At 32.6% G+C, this 18,252-nt stretch overlaps 2 protein-coding genes across 4 annotated transcripts in view; both read right to left on the bottom strand.

Annotated features, from left to right (window-relative positions):
* LOC126747097 (uncharacterized) overlaps nt 1–18,252 on the bottom strand; it is a 326,191-nt gene that overhangs the window by 296,214 nt on the left and 11,725 nt on the right. The window lies entirely within an intron of this gene.
* Nucleotides 1–18,252, bottom strand: part of LOC126747021 (serine/threonine-protein kinase Tao) — a 96,401-nt gene that overhangs the window by 76,946 nt on the left and 1,203 nt on the right. For all 3 annotated transcript variants that reach the window (XM_050455504.1, XM_050455513.1, XM_050455517.1), the window contains exons 2-4: nt 2,552–2,711; nt 296–405; nt 21–236 (exon numbers count right to left, since the gene is read on the bottom strand). In XM_050455504.1, coding sequence (XP_050311461.1) covers nt 21–236; nt 296–405; nt 2,552–2,674 — 449 coding nt within the window. In that variant the 5' untranslated portion in view covers nt 2,675–2,711. The remainder of the gene's footprint in view (nt 1–20; nt 237–295; nt 406–2,551; nt 2,712–18,252) is intronic.

Genomic DNA, 18,252 nt, shown 5'->3' with positions numbered 1-18,252 from the left:
TAAGTTTGCCTAAATTTTACCTATGAATTCTTCCAAACTCATGTAAATAACTTAACCCTCTGAGGACCCCATCGCATATAGCCGATATTTCGTCCTCCCTGAGAGGCCTCTTATGAACTTCTATGATATCCGAAGCACTTCCAAGACAATATTCCATCACAAGCCAAGCAGTGTTCTCTTTCAAGTAGCATCCTTTGTATTCTATTGTGTTTGGATGCTTTAGTTGTTTAAGAAATCTAAGGGGGATAAAAGTATTTATAAAGGGATACTTTTTTTTTAAATTTTGCTTTCTTACCGTATTTCCTTCAAGATATCTTGCCACTTCTCCAAACTTTGTTTGCCATTGAACGACATCTTCTTGATGGCGACAATTTCTTTTGAGATAAGGCATCTTGCATAATAAACCTAATAATAATAATATAATAAACAATCTTTACTTCAGAATTATGTTAGTAAATGAAATAAATAGTGTCAAACAAAAAATACATTACAAATTCAAAATATGCTTTATTGTTCATAACATTTGTTGTTGTGAACAAAGCTGTATTAAACAAAAAAATAAAACTAGGTGACAACAAACAACAAAAAATATATGAAATATACACACAAATAAAAATAAAATAAAATAAAGGGCTGATAAAACCTAAAGCTAAAAAAAAAACAATCAAACTTATACCAGTAGGAACTCAATACATTAAAAGGTATCATTATAATAATCTTCAATATCATAATAGGGTCTTACAATAAGCAATTTCCTGACTTTCTTTTTAAATCTATGAGCCTGAAAAATCTGTCTTATTCTGATAGGCAAATGGTTAAAAAGTTGACGACTATTTGTATAACAGAGTCATGAACCAGGGGCAATTTGGAATGGCACATGGCACCCTGTGTGTCAATGCCTTGTGGAGTGAAAAGACAAATCCTGACTCAAACTGCCACCATATTTCTTGTGTATTAAAGATACTGTTTTAAGTATAAAGAGACAGTGCAATGTTAAAATTTTGTCTGCAACAAAGAGAGACTTACATGAATCTGTAGTTTCGATTTTATACATGTACCTTATTGCCCTATTTTGCAACACAAATAATGTATGCATCAAGTGTTTAGAACAAGAAGCCCAAAAATAAATGCCATACCGTAAATGGGATTCAATTAATGCAAAATACGCCTGTTTAGTTTTACCTTTATATAACTCAATGGAGATTATCCTAATTGCAAAGCAGTTTGATGCAAGTTTTCTATCCAGTTGTTCAATAAACATACAGACTGTCAATTTGAAAACTTCCCACCCCTATTATCTTAAAATGGGTTAGGTTTTTATAAAATCGCTAGGACATGTCAATTTTATTATCGAGGGGGAACAATTTTTTACTTAGAAATCACTTGGCTTCTTTTAATTCCCTATCTATAACCTTAAATGACAATAGGGGTTGAGTGATACCTTATTTGAAAGAACTTTTTATTCTCTACAGTTTGACACCTATTTAAATTTGAGTGCTGCATTGCCAAGTTAGGGTTATTTAAACAATATTTACAACAAAATTATAAATTACTTATTATTAGACATTATTCCTGTGAGTGTTTTAATTACAGTAAAGCTAATATTTGCATTGGAACATATTTTTTTAGGTTAGTAAATGGTTTTAATAAATCGATACATCATTTTACTAACCTATTGACTTACTGTTTTTTTTTGACATGACTATAAAGAGAACAGGTGTATTTATCACTAAAAGTGTTTATCAATCCGATGAATTTTTTTCGTCATGAAAGATGTTTATTTTCGTTTGCAATGGAATTCGTCTCAATACAGTTTGATGATATGATCCGAAATTTAAAATATCATTTACTGAACTTTTTCAAATATCAATAGCAATATTAGAGTGATGAGATGTCACCTTATAACCTTTTGTGGAATTTCGAGAGTGAGGCGGACTTGCTGAAATATATAGATTTGGATATAACTGATAGAATAGCCTGCTAGACCTTACCAGACTTAATGCCGTTAGATTTTTTTATGAGGGGTATATAAAAACGATTGTTTACAAAACTCAGCCTGATAATATCGACGATTTAAAAACAAGAATTCCACTCCCACTCTTCCAGAAGTGGTATTTCCGAAGTGACAATTCCTCCATTCCTGGAGACAAAAAGATGTTTCAAAGTTTGACACAACATTTAAAATAGTTTTAGCACAAGGAATTAGTCTATTTGCAAAATTTAAGATGCATTGTACTGCCAAATTGTGTCCATAAAACCATTTAATCAATTGAGCTTTTTCGGAAGGAATATAAATAGCCATAATGATAAATATTTAAAAAAAATATAGTAAATGAGGAGTGATGTTACCATTTATAAGTATAGATTTTGATATTATTGAAGTCTCTTTAGAAAATAATGGATGAATTTTTTAAATTAAAGGACCCTCGCTCGTCAAAGCGCAAAAATTAAAATACATTTTCAATTTTAACAGAAAATATTAGTGTATGCTGTAGGTGATCAGAACATAATATTCAAAAATTAGTACAAACATGTTCTAGTTCAAACTTACCGCCCCAAAACTGCCGTGGCCGATTTCTCGTAGATCCTCGAAGATTTTCTCTGGATCATGTTTGAAAAATAGCTCGGCAATGTCTGGATCGCGCAGGCTGCCTGGCCGGGGCACCGGCGCCATCTTCGGTTCAATATGGCGGCTAATGAGGACTCATTTTCTATAAGAAAACATTATAATAAGAAAAGATTGTATTTGTATGCACAATGATATTAACAGAAGCTTTTGATCAAGGCTTAAATCACAGGTTGATGTCACAGCTTTAAGTGTTAGAACAGAATACTCTGATTATCTTCCTGCCTCGACCATAATGGTTTTTATTTACTGTAGCGGTAGCCAAGAAATAGTTATTTCACAACACTTTTGAAAAACATTTTTCATACATTTAAGGGTGGAAACTATGATGACCCATCAAATTTCAGACCCATAGCCATGCTTCCCACGCTTGGCAAGCTTGTAGAGAGATTGGTAAAAAGTAGGATGATGGAATTTCTGAAACGGCATAATGTTCTTAACCATCAGCAATTTGGATTCCGGACGAAACTGGGTACATCTGATGCTATTTTCAATTTTTTGGAGAGTCTGTGCATGGGGTTGAATGCTGGGGAGAGTGCGGCGGCGGTGTTCTGTGACTTATCTAAGGCGTTTGATTGTGTAAGTCACAGAATACTGCTGCAGAAGCTAGAAACCTATTGATTCAGAGGAGTTGCTCTCGACTGGTTTCGTTCTTACCTATCTGGAAGAACACAAAGGGTATTCTTTGACAATGATATGTCATCCCATCTGGATATGGATGCGGGTGTACCCCAGGGTTCTGTTCTTGGACCAATATTGTTCCTGCTATATGTCAATGATATCTCTCGAATTACAATTAGGGGCAAATTTACTATCTTTGCTGATGATATAACATTACTTTGGCATGACACTGACACCAAGAGGTTAAAGAATATTGTTGATGAAGATTTAATTCTTGTAAAGTCATGGTGTGAATCTAATAAATTAACTTTTAATATTTTTAAAACTAATATTTTAACTTTTAAATGTAACTTTGGAACTGTCACTTTGCAAAATGAAACAATAAGTCCTTCTGAAACATGTAAATTTTTGGGTCTGACGATTGATAAGCAGTTAAAATTTGAAAATCATATCTCCTCTTTAATAGGGAAGTTATCATCCAACTGTTATGCTATTAGAGTAATAACACATTCTCTGGGACTTGATGTGGCTAAAATTGCCTACCATGCTCTTATTGAGTCTCATCTGAGATATAGTATTGTGTTTTGGGGTGTGTGCTCTCAGTATTTGTTGAGCTCTCTATTTATTTTGAAAAAAAGAGTCATTATGCTACATGCTAATGTGTGTAGCTCCCTTTCGTAGCCCCTGTAGGCCATTATTTGTAAAACACTCTGTCCTGACAATGGCAATGTCAGACAGGCCTTTTTATTTTAGAGACTGTTTGTTATTAAACTTAGCTAAAACAACTTACATAACCTTTTCACTTACTCATGCAAATAGACCCCATTATAGTTCTATTTTAGTAGATAATCACTATATTGAAGAAACTTCATCTACAAAATACCTTGAAGTTATAATTGATAAATTTGTGAAATGGCAACCACATGTTGATTATGTTTCCAACAAAATTCGAAAACTAATTCATAAATTTTACTTATTGAGGGAATTTTTAAATACTAAGACTTTAATAATGATGTATAAAGCATTTGTGGAATCAATTTATAAGATATGGTATATTTGTGTGGGGAGAACTTTATAATAACTGCCTGTACAAATTAAATATAATATAAAAGTATTTTTAAAAAAGATAGATTGTACCCTATGCATTTACTATTTAATAAGGATATTTTTAACATTCGATCAAGTTACACTCTCACAATCTGTTCTTCTTATATACATACTCGACCTAATTTAAAGTCTTTTGTTAATCATAATTATGATACAAGAACTAGGTGCAATAGGAAAATTAAACTACCACTAAGTACTAATAATCTTAATCTAAGATACATAAATTACTTTAGACCTAAACTGTATAACTTGTTGCCGAGTGCTTGTAGAGATTGCACTTCCATAAAAAAATGTAAGATGTGTATTTAAGAGTGTAATCTCTGAAGGAAATAACCAATTTGAAAAGTTTTTCATCTGAGCACTTGATCACAGATGATGTCACGGTTGATTGTATTTTAAATTTTTAATATTTATGTATGTATGCATAATTTTTTAATTATGTTTTTCTCTAATTTGCTTCTATTAATCTTTCTTATCTTTGTAATAATATTTGTAATAGAAAATATTATTAGTTTATATCTAAAAGTAAGTAACATGATTTGATACTTATTTGATAATAATGTGGTATCATCAGCAAAAAAGGTACCCTGCCCATGTCTTAATGTTAAGGGTATATTGACATAAAAAAGAACAAGAAGTGAACCCAAAACAGATCCTTGTGGTACCCCTGCTGAAATTGTCAACTGATCAGATTTGGAACCCTTACAGATAACTAACTGGCTTCTTTCCAACAGATATCACTAAATCCATTGTAGCATACTCCCTCTAAACCAAACCTATATACTTCAAGCTTATGCAACAACAACTCATGCGAAACACAGTCAAAGGCCTTATTGATATCACAAAAAACGACTGCTGTATCAACTGACCTACATTCATTATTGTTGATTGTGTATTGATAACTAATAATTTTATTAGAGCATTCAATACACATATATGTAATTCATTCTTAATCACAGGGTCCTTAAAAATAACATTATGACTAATATTTACTTTAAAAGTGGTTTTATCAAGCAGTCTAAAAAATTTATTTCCCAGATAAGAGAGATATACCATTTTAGGGGACATCTAAACATTCCTTGATTTATGATTTAGTCAGATACCAGTTTAATATTTTGTTTTTTAGTATGTCAAAACAAATATTGGAAATTTTCAGGAGTTTCACATTGAGATGATAGCTAAATTGGTTTTTCAGTCCTTCATAATAGGAAATATTACTAAAAACCATTTGAAATATAACATTAAATAACATTCAGCTACTTTCGAAATTTAGAAAATTAACCCAGTGGCATTTTATACAGCGGATAATTCTTTTAAGCATAACTTCAATTGATGTCATCCATAAGTACTCAGTAGTAGTAGATATTCTAATATATCTGAATATTTGGTTTTGTTATTATTTGATTGTTATAAAAAATTGGTAATGTTATTGTGAATCTATCAATTTTAACTTTTGAGCTTTTATTAATCCTTGATCTGTTTTCGAAATATCCTGATCACATAACAACATGGATTTTGCAGTGGTCTGATTGTGGAAACCAACTTAGTAGTTTATGAATATGTTGTTTCTAATGTCTTAGGGAGGGGTGGGATTATAAACTTAATTTACACTGAGTTGTCCAAGGCATTTGACATAGTGAATCATGCTCTTTTGGTATAGTGCTGGAGCGGGCCGTATTCATATCTTGTCAGTCAAAACCAAAGGTTATAAAAATAGAAGCTGCTCTTTAAAAAGAGATGTACATTGCACCTTTACTTTTCATAATTTTTACTGACAATATGCTGTGTTTTTTAAGCTGTGAAATTCTGCTATATATAAGCAACAAAATTTGGATCTAGTAACACCAGAATCTGAAATAAAGCCCAGTTTTGAAGAAAATAGTAAATTAATTTTTTGCCATCATAGAATGCAACTTAAATACTTTTAGACTTAGGTATGATAAAGGAATGTAGAATTTTCTTAGGATGTAGAAAATGTAAATGCTTTCAATACATTCAGATTACTCACTGTCACAGCTGCAATCAGTTTAACCATGCTTCTAAGGAGTGTAAAATGCAAAAAGTATGTGGAGTGTATCAGGAAGTAAGTGTGGCAAATATGACTATGATACAAAGGATTGCTAACTTACCGTGCTGACATTTGTTAATTTTACATGTTCATACTCATATATTACCAAAATTAAATTGTTACATACATGTTTATATTATACAAAAAATTTTATGTTTACTATTGTAATTATATTAGGTACCTAGAAAACCTAATTTCTGCATGTACCATAATAACTATAATACTAAGAGTTTAACAATAAAAACTAACTGGATAAATATTAAAATAAGATATAGTTGTACCATTTGCTCAAACTCATAACAAAACTTAATTTGCTTGATAATTGAATTAAAAAAAAAAAGAAGTTTTATTACTTTGAATCAAGAAAAATGATTCAGAATAACGTTAAAAACTTTTCAAAATTATGAGCTATAAAAGAAATACATTTCTCATTAAAAGCTTTTGTTACCTGTCATCCTTACTGTGAGCGGAAAAATTTTGTATACTTTTACGCTAAGGTAGTGAAATGACCTAAGGTTTAGGTTGGTAGTACTATTGGGAATCTGTAAGTTTCCTTCAACATTAAACCTGGTAGAGTAGTATACTATCATGTACACCTATTTCAGGGTTTTCATATATTGAGATACTTTTTATATAGTATTTAATACAAAATATCAAAATATAATGACATTCTTATTCCTAAGTTTTATTAACAAATCGGGTTTCTCACTTTTTCGTAAGGAACAAAATTAAATAAATAATTTCAATTGGAAACAGAACAAAAAGGTACTAATAGACCAGTCTTTAATATTCTTATTCCTAAGTTTCAAAAAATCAATTTTTACATTAAAATAAGAAACAAAACGCCTTATTCATTATAGGAATAAAATAAAAATAAATTAAACACTTAAAACAACTTTTTCTTTTTCTCTTTTTTAAAATGGCTCATTTTAATTATTTTTACTAGCTTTTCTACCTTATCTGGCAGCAACTTATTCCGAAGATCAGTCCACACCAAATCATAGGAACTAAAGATTCTTTCCAGAGCTGCTGAACTAGAAGGGCAAGAATGTAAGTTTGCAAAAAATGTGGCCATGTTCATCAAAATACGATCTGAATCTGAATTTTGAGCTGTAGAAGTAATCTTAGTTTTTACAATTGACCACCATTTGAATGCAGACATGTTTTTTATCACGCTTTCCTTAAAAAGTGATGATTGATAAATATCTTCATCCTTAATTCAGAATAATAGATAACCTTGGAAAAAATCTTCGTGCTTCTCAAGTAACCTAAGCCTCTGCCTCATCCTGGTATTTTTTTCTAGGTTTTTGTCCATATATTTAGGATCAGTTAAAAAACATAGAAAGTGGAAGGGTTGTATTGCCTCCTCAAATTTTGTTTTAATGTCTTCAATGTAGGGGCTTAGACATGGTTTGTTTAATAAATCTAGCCAGATGTTGACGGCATCGGCGAGAGTAGTTTGGTCACTCTGGAATTTATCTAAGGCAGTACCAACTGCCTGTAGTTGTTGCTCTAAGTCAAGTGCATTTTTGTATAAATTAATGTCGTCAATTTTTCTTATAATATGCTGATCAAGAGACTCTAGATGTTCTTTTGAAATTTCTCGGTACATTAGGTAGTTAGCATTAAAGGTACTTACACAGGCCAACTGCGAATTCCAACGGGTATCATTAGGAATTTGAGGCATTAAACCCCCTTTAAGTTTCAGAATTCCGTGAGGTTTACGGTGGTTTCTGATATATGTCTGTATTTCTACCAAGTGTTTGAGGACAGTTTGTGGTGAAACAATTTTTTCCAATAGATTTAAATAATGTGCATTACATCCATAGGTTAGTATAGAAGGATATTTCTCTGCAACCATTTTTCTAAATTTCTTCATTTTATTTTCATTGTCGGTTACTATTGCAAAAACGACTTTATTGTATAATTCCTTACATTGTTTAATCGCACCTTCAGCGATTTCAAAATGATATTTAGATGTTTTTTTGTCATCGACGCAATCTAATGAAGATATTTCCCTCGGTTTGCATTAGAACTTCCCTTATTTCTTTTCCATAAACCTCATAAACTTCATCCAGCAAGTTTCCGGCAATTTGTCTCCTGTTAGGGGGTGTATAACCTGGTCGAAGAGATTGGATCATCTCAATAAAAGATGGATGTTCAACTGTGGAAAATGAGAGATTGCATGTATAAAAACATTCTGCAATTTTGAGGTCCAACTTATGTTTTTTTCCTTTGATGTTTTCACGACTACTTTGTCCAAAACTGTTTGTTTTCTTCTTTTAGGAGTCATTGTAACTGTAACACTGTCACTGTCATTTAATTGGGGGGATTCTCTATCTTGTTCTGGCCTTTTCCTGTTTGTTTTGAATCCCACCTTAGGTATGCCATTTGCTTCTGGGGTAATGTAGCCGCCTACCTTCTACAAATGCTGCTTGTTTTATAGAAGCGTGCTGTACGTTACATCTGTGGGGCTAAACCAAGAGATTCCTGTCGCCCATTATTTATTAGGCTGGGCATACACACTGTCTTCGCCCTCTACATTCAGGAAGTGGCCTGCTTACTTTTTGCAAATCGCTTTAAATTTATAACCCCAAATCCAAGATACTTAACGCGTCAAGTGAACGATCTAAATCTTCCAATCCCCTCCACCACATTAACTAAAAAATCTATTTTCTATGAGGGAATAAAAATTTTCAATCGTTTACCAGGTGGAATCAGGGAGGCAACATGTATTGACACTTTTAAACGTAAATTGAAAATACTTTTGACAGAAAAATGTTACTATTCACTGGATGAATACTACGTCGACACATTCTAATTTTCCCTAAGTGTAAGTTTACAGTATTTGAATTTTATTTGATTTCTTTGTATGGTTTGAATTCTTTGCTGTCTTATACTTGAGGGGATAATTATGGAATTTAATTTACTTTTCATGTATTTTTTTTCTGCTGTTCTTATGTATTGTTTTGGAACTCAAGTGTGTATGGGGTGTAGTGGTTAAGTTTAGTGGTAGTAATTTAAAGTAGTTTTGTTTAGAACAATTTTTCTTTGTTAATAACAATAAAGCATTTCATTAATTACTTTAAAAACAAAAGTGCCCCATTTCCTATCTATATGGCAATCAGAGCAGTCAGAAGTGCCATACACACATGAAGAATACTGGGCAAAAACACCTGTGATATTGTGTGGGTTATCAAAAATAGCTTTATTTAGTGTCATCATTTTGTTATAGTTTGCCCAATAAAATCAGATGGTGATTGTCTACTTTTCCAAGCAGATCTAGATAGATTCCAGCAGTGGTTCATCTTAATTATGATGGATCTAAATGTCTCCAAATGTAACATTTTTCTTTTTATAAGAGAAAATTTACTGTAAATGACTACAGGTTAAGTGGCATTTTTTTCTCAAGACCAGTCAAAGTTAAGGATCTCAGCCTAACTTTTGGTTACAAACTTTCTTTTACATCACATTTCCACAATATGGTTGTCAAGGCTATGGCAGCATTAGGCTTTATTCAGCGCCTTACACTGGGCTTTCACTAAATACTATAAAGATTTTGTAATTGCTCTTTGGTTCATCCTTAAGTAGAATACTGTTTCGTAGGGTGGTCACCATCCTATTAGGTGCATGTTCAATATATTAAAAGGGTACAGCGGAAGTCCATTAGAATGGTATAGTCTCTAGAATGGGTTTAGTTAAGAGAGAATTTTACTTATGAGGAATTTTTGTCTGTATTCAAGCTAAACACATTGGAACATAGGCTGGACATGTGTTTTCAGTGTTATGCTCAATTCTCGTATAGATTGTCCTGACATTCTAGGTAACAAACTTTAATGCAACCAGCAAAATTTTCACACTTGCTTCTTCAATATATCCCAAAATGAGTCTCTTACAAGAATTCTGCAGTAACTTTGGAAAATAAGTGCTGCTTTTTTGATTCACTCCTTTGCTGTCTTATGTGTATATCTCCATCTTTGTTAATGATGGCGGATTTTTACTAAGAAAAGTTATCTGGGATTCGAATATATTGTACAAGGACATTTTGGACCAATATGTCAAATACGTTAAGTACCATTATACATGTGAGGGTAAAAATGGATGTATAATATTATTTGATGGATATTCTAGTGATCCTCTAAATACTAAATATACTGAACATTTACAATCATTTGCTCTTTGAAATTTACTGCAATTCCAACAAAAAAAAAGGAATGCACTGATAAAAAGACCAACGGACGAACTTACGCGCAGTTTTCGCATGTACCAATTTTTGCATGATCTACGTTATTTTCATTTTCCTACGTTATTTGGCGAATCTGAATCTTTCTTCATAACTTATAATGTCTAACATATGTTCCTCCTGCTCTCAGGATTGTGTGCTGAAAGAGCCAAAAAATTCAAACGATGTTTTTGGCTACCCATGTGATTTTTGTAAGAAGATTTTATGCAGGAAATGTTCAGGAATTAGTACCACTGAACTTCGGGCCATCGTCATGAGCAGCCGAGTTATGCCTTATATATGCAAATTGTGCTTGCCAAAATTAAATGAAACCATGCAACTAGTTAACCGTGTCACAGCTCTTGAGATTGAATTTACCGAATTAAAAAGTAGTACACAGGGAATTTTGGATTCAGCCAATCTTATGAGGTCTTTTTCGAATGACCTAAAAACAATGAAATCCCAATTTTCAGCAAGTCTTGAGGACATCAAATCTCTAGTTAAAACGGAAATAGAAGGCTTAAAGAATGCAGCTAAGAATAATTCAAATAGTTCTGCACAACCAATTACAAGCCAAGCTCCAGAGGAAGAAGTTATCCTGGAATGGCAGGAGCGGCAGAAGAGATCAAAGAATCTAATGCTCTTTAATTTACCTGAGGGTGAGGACAAGAAAAAGGTCGAAGAACTATTTAAACATCTCACTGAAAATCCCCCAGAGGTGTTACACTTTTCTCGGATTGGTAAACCTAACGCAAATCAGGCTCGGGCTTTAAGGATATCTCTCAAATCACCAGATGATGTCATGAATCTTGTCAGGAATCGCTTTAAACTTAAAGGAAAGAATGTTTTCTTGAACTTTGATCTCACCATGAAGCAGAGGGATGCTGAAAAGAAATTGTCAGTTGAGCTTAGTAGCAGGAGAGCCCAGGGTGAAAATGTATCCATTAGGTATCGTAATGGTACCCCATACATTTTTAAGAAAAAAAACTAATAAATGGGCCTTCTACAACAAAGCAACCATCCCATAGACAGCAAAACCTAGATATTTACTACCAGAATGTTCGAGGATTGAGAACTAAGTTGTCAGTTCTCCAGAGTAACATTATCTCTAATTGCTACTCCATAATTTTACTAAGTGAAACCTGGCTCTCGGCTGATATATCGGATGCAGAGCTTGGTTTGGATAAGTACAATGTCTTTAGGACTGACAGAAGTGCAAAATCTAGCACCTCCTCAAGAGGTGGTGGAGTATTGGTGGCGATCTCAAAGGAACTATCTAGTGCTGTAATAAACTTGTCAACAAACCGTGAACTGCTATTTGTTAGTGTAGGCTCTGGGCTAGGAAAGTTCATAGTGGGCTGTATTTATTTCCCTCCAAAATCACCTTCAGAAAAGTACAACATGCTCAGCCAAGGGATCGATTCTTTCTCTGGGAATCAGGAGTGCCCATTACTACTGTTCGGGGACTTCAATCTGCCAAAAGCAATTTGGTCATCAGACAACTTTTGTTCTCAAGCGACCAGTGCACTGGGTGCTTGCCCTCTGGAAGTCGAGTCCATAGAAGTGATATCAGACTTATGTAGTTTCCACAATCTATACCAATTGAATAATATTCCAAACCACCTGGGGAATACACTGGATCTGATTTTTTGTGAGAGTACCTTGTCTGCAGAGGTCACGGCAGCTGATGATGCTCTGGTTCCACAGGACAATTACCATCCACCCCTCCTTACATCCATTACTGTTTCGAGAGGACATACTAATCATCCAGGTAGATTTAACAATCAATATTATTATGATTATAATTCAGCAAATTTTTATTTAATTAATGAACTTCTTGGACAGGTTAATTGGAATTATGTACTTCAACAGGATTCCCTAGATATTATGTTAAATATTTTTTATGATATACTTTATTCAGTTATACATATTGCTGTACCTTTAAAACGGGTGTCTCGCGGGCACTTTCCAAAGTGGTTTTCTCCAGCTCTTAAAAATTTGGTAATTTCAAAGAAACAGGCACATAAAGTTTTCAAAGATTCGGGTTCCAGAGATGATTATATTACCTTCTCAAGCTTAAGATCAGAGTGTAAATTACTTGCAAAAGTCTGTTTTGAACAATATGTTTCTGAATCATAAAGAAATTTAGTTGATCACAGTAACATAAAGAAGTTCTGGTCTTATGTAAACTCTAGAAGACTAGGAAATGATCTACCTTCAGAAATGTTCTATAATGATAAGCGTTGCCTTCTTGGTCATGCCCTACCTGATCTCTTTGCTGATTACTTCAAAACAGTTTATTCAACCAAAAACTACCCTGTACCTGAATCTTTATCCTTCAATAATATCAACATAAGCAATTTTCACATAAATATTTCTACAATATACAATGAAATTTGCAGCTTGAACACCAATAAGGGTCCAGGGCCAGATGGCATACCACCCTCCATCCTTAAATCATGCAGTTTTGTTCTGTCTCATCCACTTTTTATTTTATTCAATAAATCATTAGAATTGGGAGTCTTCCCTGATTTTTGGAAGACAAGCTACTTGACCCCTATACATAAAGCAGGAAACAAGGGCGACGTAAGCAACTATAGACCAGTGTGCAACTTAAACGCTATTCCAAAACTATTCGAGAAAATTGTAACACAACATCTTACATCATTTTTGGGTCCTACCATTATATCAGAGCAGTTTGGCTTTAAGACCAGGAGATCAACAGAGCTTAATCTATTGACTTATGCAGACTATCTGGCGAGCGTCTTGGATAGGGGTGGCGAGGTTCACACTATCTATACCGACTTTTCGAAGGCGTTCGACAGGGTCAATCATGAGATACTTTTGAGTAAGCTTGGAGCCGCGGGTGTAGGGGGAAATTTCTTGAGATGGTTTCGCAGCTACCTATCAGATAGGTCCCAAATTGTAAGGGTCAATGGCTTCATGTCCTATGAGCTAAGCGTTCCCTCAGGTGTTCCTCAAGGATCACATTTGGGGCCGCTTCTTTTTAATGTTTTTATGAACGACATCCACTCATGTTTTAAATATTCCAGATTCTTATGTTTTGCAGACGACCTGAAATGTTTTCTAGCTATCTCCTCTCTTAATGACTGTGTCAATCTACAGTCAGATCTTTCCAGACTGGAAGAGTGGTGTGTTCAGAACTGCATGGACTTGAATCCAGCCAAGTGCTATAGTATTTGCTTCTCCAAGCGTAGAAATACCACAACATTCGCATATTCCTTGTGCAATAGACCCTTGTCGAATGTGACAACAATTAGGGACCTTGGAGTCATATTCGACTCATCTCTTACATTTAGCTTTCATATATCTGAGATAGTAACAAAAGCCCTTAAAATAATAGGTTTTGTCAAGAGATGCACAAGAGATTTTACAAATACCCCTGCTATCCGCATGCTCTACTGTACATTGATCAGACCTTTGTTGGAGTATGCCTCCTCAGTCTGGAGTCCTCATTATGCCTGCTATATTCACAGGTTGGAACAGGTGCAACGGAGAATGCTGAAATACCTGGCATTTAATTCCAAAATTGATCCTGTTGACAACTACCATTATGATTACAGGGTTCTGTATGAGCTGTTTTGTCTTCCTCCTCTTGTTGTTCGTCGGGAACAACGGGATTTAAAAAATTTGTATAACCTTCTGACTGCTTCTGTAGATTCACCAGACCTGCTATATTCAATAGGTCTAGCAATACCTACGAGAAATACAAGGTCAAACGGCCTTTTCTACCAACCTTTCTGTAGAACAAACATCAAGTACAATAGCTTTATTGCTAGATCAGCCAGGCTTGCAAATAATAGTACATCTCTGAACATAGATTTCAATATAAGTCCAAGGCGCTTTGCTAAGTTTGTTGAGGATTTTCATGTGTGACTTTGTATATTGTTGTGGGGTTTTTGCTATTCTGTTTAATTGTGTGTACATACTATTCATACTTCATACTATTGTGTGCTGGTTTAAACCAATTTTGGAGGTGATAATTGGGTTCAAGGGAGTGAAAACTGAATTTAATTAATTTTATTGTGTTCTTTTGTTGTATATTTTTTAAGTTCTCCTGTTGCCATTATTTATTAATCCTGTTTTATTCTATGACTGTGATAGTGATGGGTTGTGAATATCAAATGATAATTATATAAAATAATACTAAGTATAAATTGTTTGAGGTTATAAATTATTGTTTTGTAAATTATGCTATTTCTGTAAAAATGGGTAATGCCCGTAAATAAATAAATAAATAAAATAAACATCAGCGCAGATCTAAAAATATCGGACACGAAATTATGTTTAATCCTAAAAATACGGTAAACACAAGTCGGGCAAATTTCTTAGCTGTATCGTTAAATAAGAAAAAACTTGTAAATTATTTAAAACTTCTATTTGCTGAAGCTGGCATTTTAGTTAAACAATCAGAATCAGATGCAGATTATATGATTGCTGTGACCGCAGCAACACAGGTCGAGCAAAGTCAATCTAATGTTTTTGTTGTTGGACAAGACACAGATTTATTTGTCTTGCTCATTGAACATTGCAAAACACAAAATCTGTATTTTTTTAGACCAGGTGTTGCAGGCAAATTGAACAAAATAACAAATATACATACATTAAAATCGAATTTAGATCCTGCAATAGTTAAAAACATATTATTTCTTTATGCAATGTCGGGTTGCGATACCACATCGGCATTCTTTAAAAAGGGCAAAAAAAGTGCTTTAATTGTTTTGTCTAAAAATTAAAAACTTTCCAAAGATTTACTTCAATTTAAAGGGGTATTCAGTGATATTGCCACTTTATTAAAATTAGGAGAAAATTTTATTCTAAAATGGTACGGCAGTAGGAGAAGCCAAAATATAAACTCATTTAGGTATGTAAAATACAATCAGGTAATTGCACGCCAAAAACTGTGTAGTAACTTTGAGCTAGTTTCTTTACCCCCGACAACTGAAGCTGCTCAATTACATCTTAAAAGGGTTTACCTTCAGGTGCAGTCATGGTTGGGAAATAATTTAGATCCAAGAAAGTGGGGTTGGGTGGAAAAGGACGGTTACTTAGACCCAGAAAGAAACATAAGGACATCGCTCCCGATTTTATTATAAAATTATTATTTTGTGGATGCAAGTCAGTATGCTCCAAAATGTGTACCTGCAAAAAGGTAGGAATTAAATGTTCATCAAGCTGTACAATTTGCATTGGACAGTATTGTGACAATGCAACAAATGTGTCTTTTGTTGAAAATGATGAATGTATAGAATAATTTCTTTTTCTTTTATTAAAAATTGTTTTAAAAAAGTAAGTATACTTTTTGTTTATGACTGTATGACACGATTACTGTGTTTGGTATCAAATTTAATAATAAATACAACTGGCCTAACTCTTTAAAAAGTGTCATTTAGGTACCATGCCATACAGGCTTTAGTTTTATAGTATGTTTCTGTTTTTTTTTTAAATATTATTTGAGATTATTATTAAACGAGTAAGTAGCAGCACATTTTAGAATAGTATTATTTACCGATTTTTGCTTTTAACCCTTTACATAAAATATTAAATCATACCTAGTGATTTGTATACAATTTTCCACACTGGTTTTTTATGACAACTACCATATTTTTGTTATAAAAAACATCAAATTAATTTGCGTCAGCGTTAATAAAGTCAATTTTTTTTTAAGTCGTACCAGAAGCAGTTTAATAGAATCCAAGCCCATCAATTGGCCCAATTTTCATAAGCCCAACTATTTTGTTTTTAGGCCGATTTTAAAAAACAAAAAACCATTTTGTAGGTATTTTTATTGTCAATAATTTTGTTTTCTTGTAGATTTTTAAAAAAGATAATAGTTTTTTAGATATTTTTGAAAAATAATAAAAACGCATGTTTTTTTTAGTTTAAAGCCTCAGGTGCTTGAGAATTATATTCAATTTACCCTATCAGGAATCCTGTAAACCATATTTTATTACTCATAACATCCTAACATTTTATTGTATTTATATCTATGAATGTGTTTCGTTTATCCTTGATAATAAAATCTTTTTTGAGAATCTGAAAGGGCAACATCCGCATAATACTAGGTTCAAAAACAATTTCAAGACTTGTAAACCAAATTTTACATTCGTTAAGAAAAATGTGGTACATAGTATCTTAGATGTCTGGAATAAACTCCCAATAAACTTCAGAGAAAAATTAGATAAAGAGATAAAGAAAGATCTAAAAATATATCTGCAAGAAAAGGCCTTTTATTCTCTTCATGAGTATATGGCTGAAAATTTAAATGAAACTCTCATCTAGTGTTGTGTATTAGTGCATGAGTTAATTTGTGAATGAATGTTATATTTTCTTGTTATTTAATTTTTGTGTACTCGCATTTTGCCTTTTTATTCATATTTAAATTTAATATTTAGATAAATCATGACATGAATGGATGTATGAATGGATAAGTGACTGAATGCTTTAAATTTTATAAATATTTTAATTGTCTACTTAATTAAGTTAGAATTTTTTTTACTGACAAAATCCACACCTCACATAGGTAATAAAAAATGTGTATTGTTGTAACTACATGTTTTATGGATTTAATAAAGGATTTGATATTGGGTGAGTACGGCCCATGCGATTTAGTGCAATTTCTTAGGAAACATTGTCGACAACCTACAGAAGGTATGCTGACAATTTCAGCTTGTCCCAAATTTGTTACGGGTTGGACCCATAGTTTTACTGGCATAATTAAAGAATAACTTGTGCTGGTTTGCATACTGTTTGTTATTTGACCTCTTCTTTTAATCTAGGTATTTTAAGATTTTATTTAAAGTTTAAAGTGTATGTAATGTTTTAAGATGTTAAATGTACTTATATGTATTTATGTGTATTTATAATTTTAGCCTAGATTTAAGTTAGCTACTTTTGATAACTTGGTATTGTAAATGGATGAACCATAAATTAATGAATACATAGATAATAGTATACCTGCACTTGTATATTTGGATTTGAAGGAAGTCCAGAGAGCACTTGGATCAGCAATTAAGTTTTTCTCTATAGAGGTTTTATATGAATTGTATTCAATATGTTTGAATTTTTTTTACTCCTAAAGAGGCAATAGGCAATTCTGGACTCTAATTTTTACTTATTTTGGAATGAGTTAAATTTTTTCTGTTAATTTTACAACTAAATTTAAATTGGAATCATCTTATGTCTAAAGATTTTAACATCAACATTGCAGAAAATTCTATTTTACAATTGGCTCTGTAGGTTTTAGTTTTAGTAAATCAGTATTTGTTAACTTATGTGAACAAATGTAATTTATATTTAAGTATATTTGTATTTTTAATTTAAGTATCCAAGTTGTAAATAAAAATGCATTTGCATTTGAATTTGAAAAAAAAGTTCAGAGTCCAAGAAACCCAACTCAGAACTTAAAATATCCAGCAACAACCATTATGTCAACAGTACAAGGAGGTTATCTATAAGAATATAAACAAATATTTTTCTCCTATTTTCAGGAATCACACATTGAAATAAATATGATATTACTGTACTTTTCATGATTAATGAAGAATTTTGGATGATTATTGCAGCATAAATTTATGTTTTCTAATA

This window comes from Anthonomus grandis, chromosome 2 (assembly GCF_022605725.1).
Source record: "Anthonomus grandis grandis chromosome 2, icAntGran1.3, whole genome shotgun sequence".
Lineage (NCBI taxonomy): Eukaryota > Metazoa > Arthropoda > Insecta > Coleoptera > Curculionidae > Anthonomus > Anthonomus grandis.
This window is presented reverse-complemented; position numbering and strand designations above follow the sequence as displayed.